The following is a 1594-nucleotide window of genomic DNA, read 5'->3' as shown; positions in this document are numbered from 1 at the left end:
AAGATTATGCCAAAATTTCATGTTTTTCGTCCCGTTTTTGCTCATTTCTCAGAGGCAAAATGAGCAAGAACGCTCATTTGTACATCATTCTAGAGAGAATTCGTTTTAGCATCGTTCAATAGAGAATTGAAGGGGGGGGGTCATGACCCTCATGACCCCCCCTCCTGGATCCGCCCTTGCAACTAACTGACTACTTCTTCTAATGACACACCAATTGTCAGTCAAGCATAACCGGCAACATTGCACACAGTTACAGGTAGCTGTACTATTAATAATTTTTATATGAAGTGTATGTAATGCTGTAAATTACCTGACGACATCCATAGAGCCGGCCCCAGAAGCAAAGAAGTCGGTATCATCTTCGATGTCGATACTGAGGATCGCCTCCCAAATGTCTCGGACTTCTTCGAGCTGTTCTTTTTCTTCGGCAGTGTATTCCAATTGGAGTTGCTTGGTTTGTTGGTCGAGGGTTGATGCATTTTTTATCCGGCCTGAAAGGAAAACAATATTAAATTTCTTCCTGAGTCGTCAGCAAAAACGATTCGAAAAGAAAAATCAAATACCGGCCACTTTAACTCGCTTCACATTCACGTAGTCTCCATCAGAACCACATAGGAGCAAACCACCATCGTGGATAATTCCTGCAGTTGTTCCCCGGATTTCAACCTGCAAGGAGCAAAAAGCAAATGACGCCATACTAAAACATGATTAGAAAAAATGACTCACTTCTCTTCCTATTGGTACAGCCCCTTTCCACAAACTGGACCCAAACAGCAGCGCCTCTTGAAACTCTTCGTTGTTGGGCAGTCGCAGTTGGCAACTGGCCCCTGGAACCGAGTCCATTCCCCTAATAAAGTTGTGCAGCTCCACACCAGTTTTTTCGAAATTAATCTAAAAGTTTGGTCAGCTGATTAGTCGCTGGGTACTGGGCGGAAACTATGATTTACCTTCTGCAAGTCGGGCTTGTTCAACATCGGGTCGTAAGTGGCGCCTTTTTCGCTTTGGGTCACTTTCGGGGCAGTTCCGTCAGCTACCATGTCAACGGCTCGAGCTACCGCTGATACCCCAATAGGATAGAGAAATCTGCAATGTAGGTTTCAGCTCTTCAAACATCTGGGTCTAACATCGCAAGATCAAGACAGTTACCTCTTGTATAGCGTATCCACTGTGTCATCTTCAAGAACATCGCATTCTTCTTGCAACAAGATAGGCCCTGTGTCAAGCCCATCGTCAGCCCAAAAAATGGACAAGCCGGCCCTTTTGTCACCACAAATCAATGTCCTAAACAACAGTTCATTAGCACCCATATTGAGTCAAGGGCGGATCCTCCCATTCAATTCTCTATCCAACGATGCCAAAACGAATTCTGTGGCTCGAATGGTTCTTGAGAAACTTCGAAAAAAGCAGCGTCATGTTCAAGTGGATTTTGCAACTCAAAAAAAACCACGCAAATCTAAAACTTCTTGAATTGAAGCATTTTTTGAGAAAACTGCCAACAATTCCCCATCCATGGTTCACTTTCTAAAAAGGCCATTTATTTCTGTCTAGAATGATGTACAAATGAGCGTTCTTGCTCATTTTGCCTCCGAGATAT

General features: G+C 43.7%; 1 protein-coding gene across 1 annotated transcript; it reads right to left on the bottom strand.

Moving 5' to 3' along the window:
• Positions 1 to 310: 310 nt before the first annotated feature.
• LOC125504132 (cytosolic 10-formyltetrahydrofolate dehydrogenase-like) lies at positions 311 to 1327 on the bottom strand (the record flags this gene model as incomplete). The annotated part of the gene is given in 5 exon segments (XM_048665573.1): positions 311 to 491; positions 564 to 666; positions 727 to 891; positions 948 to 1083; positions 1147 to 1327. Coding segments are annotated over 5 exon segments (746 nt in total), but the record flags the coding sequence as incomplete, so codon positions are not given.
• Between the last annotated feature and the right edge of the window lie 267 nt (positions 1328 to 1594).

The sequence above is a fragment of the Dendroctonus ponderosae genome, unplaced genomic scaffold (assembly GCF_020466585.1).
Source record: "Dendroctonus ponderosae isolate FM_Combo_2020 unplaced genomic scaffold, Dpon_F_20191213v2 Dpon_F_20191213_4, whole genome shotgun sequence".
NCBI lineage: Eukaryota > Metazoa > Arthropoda > Insecta > Coleoptera > Curculionidae > Dendroctonus > Dendroctonus ponderosae.
This window is presented reverse-complemented; position numbering and strand designations above follow the sequence as displayed.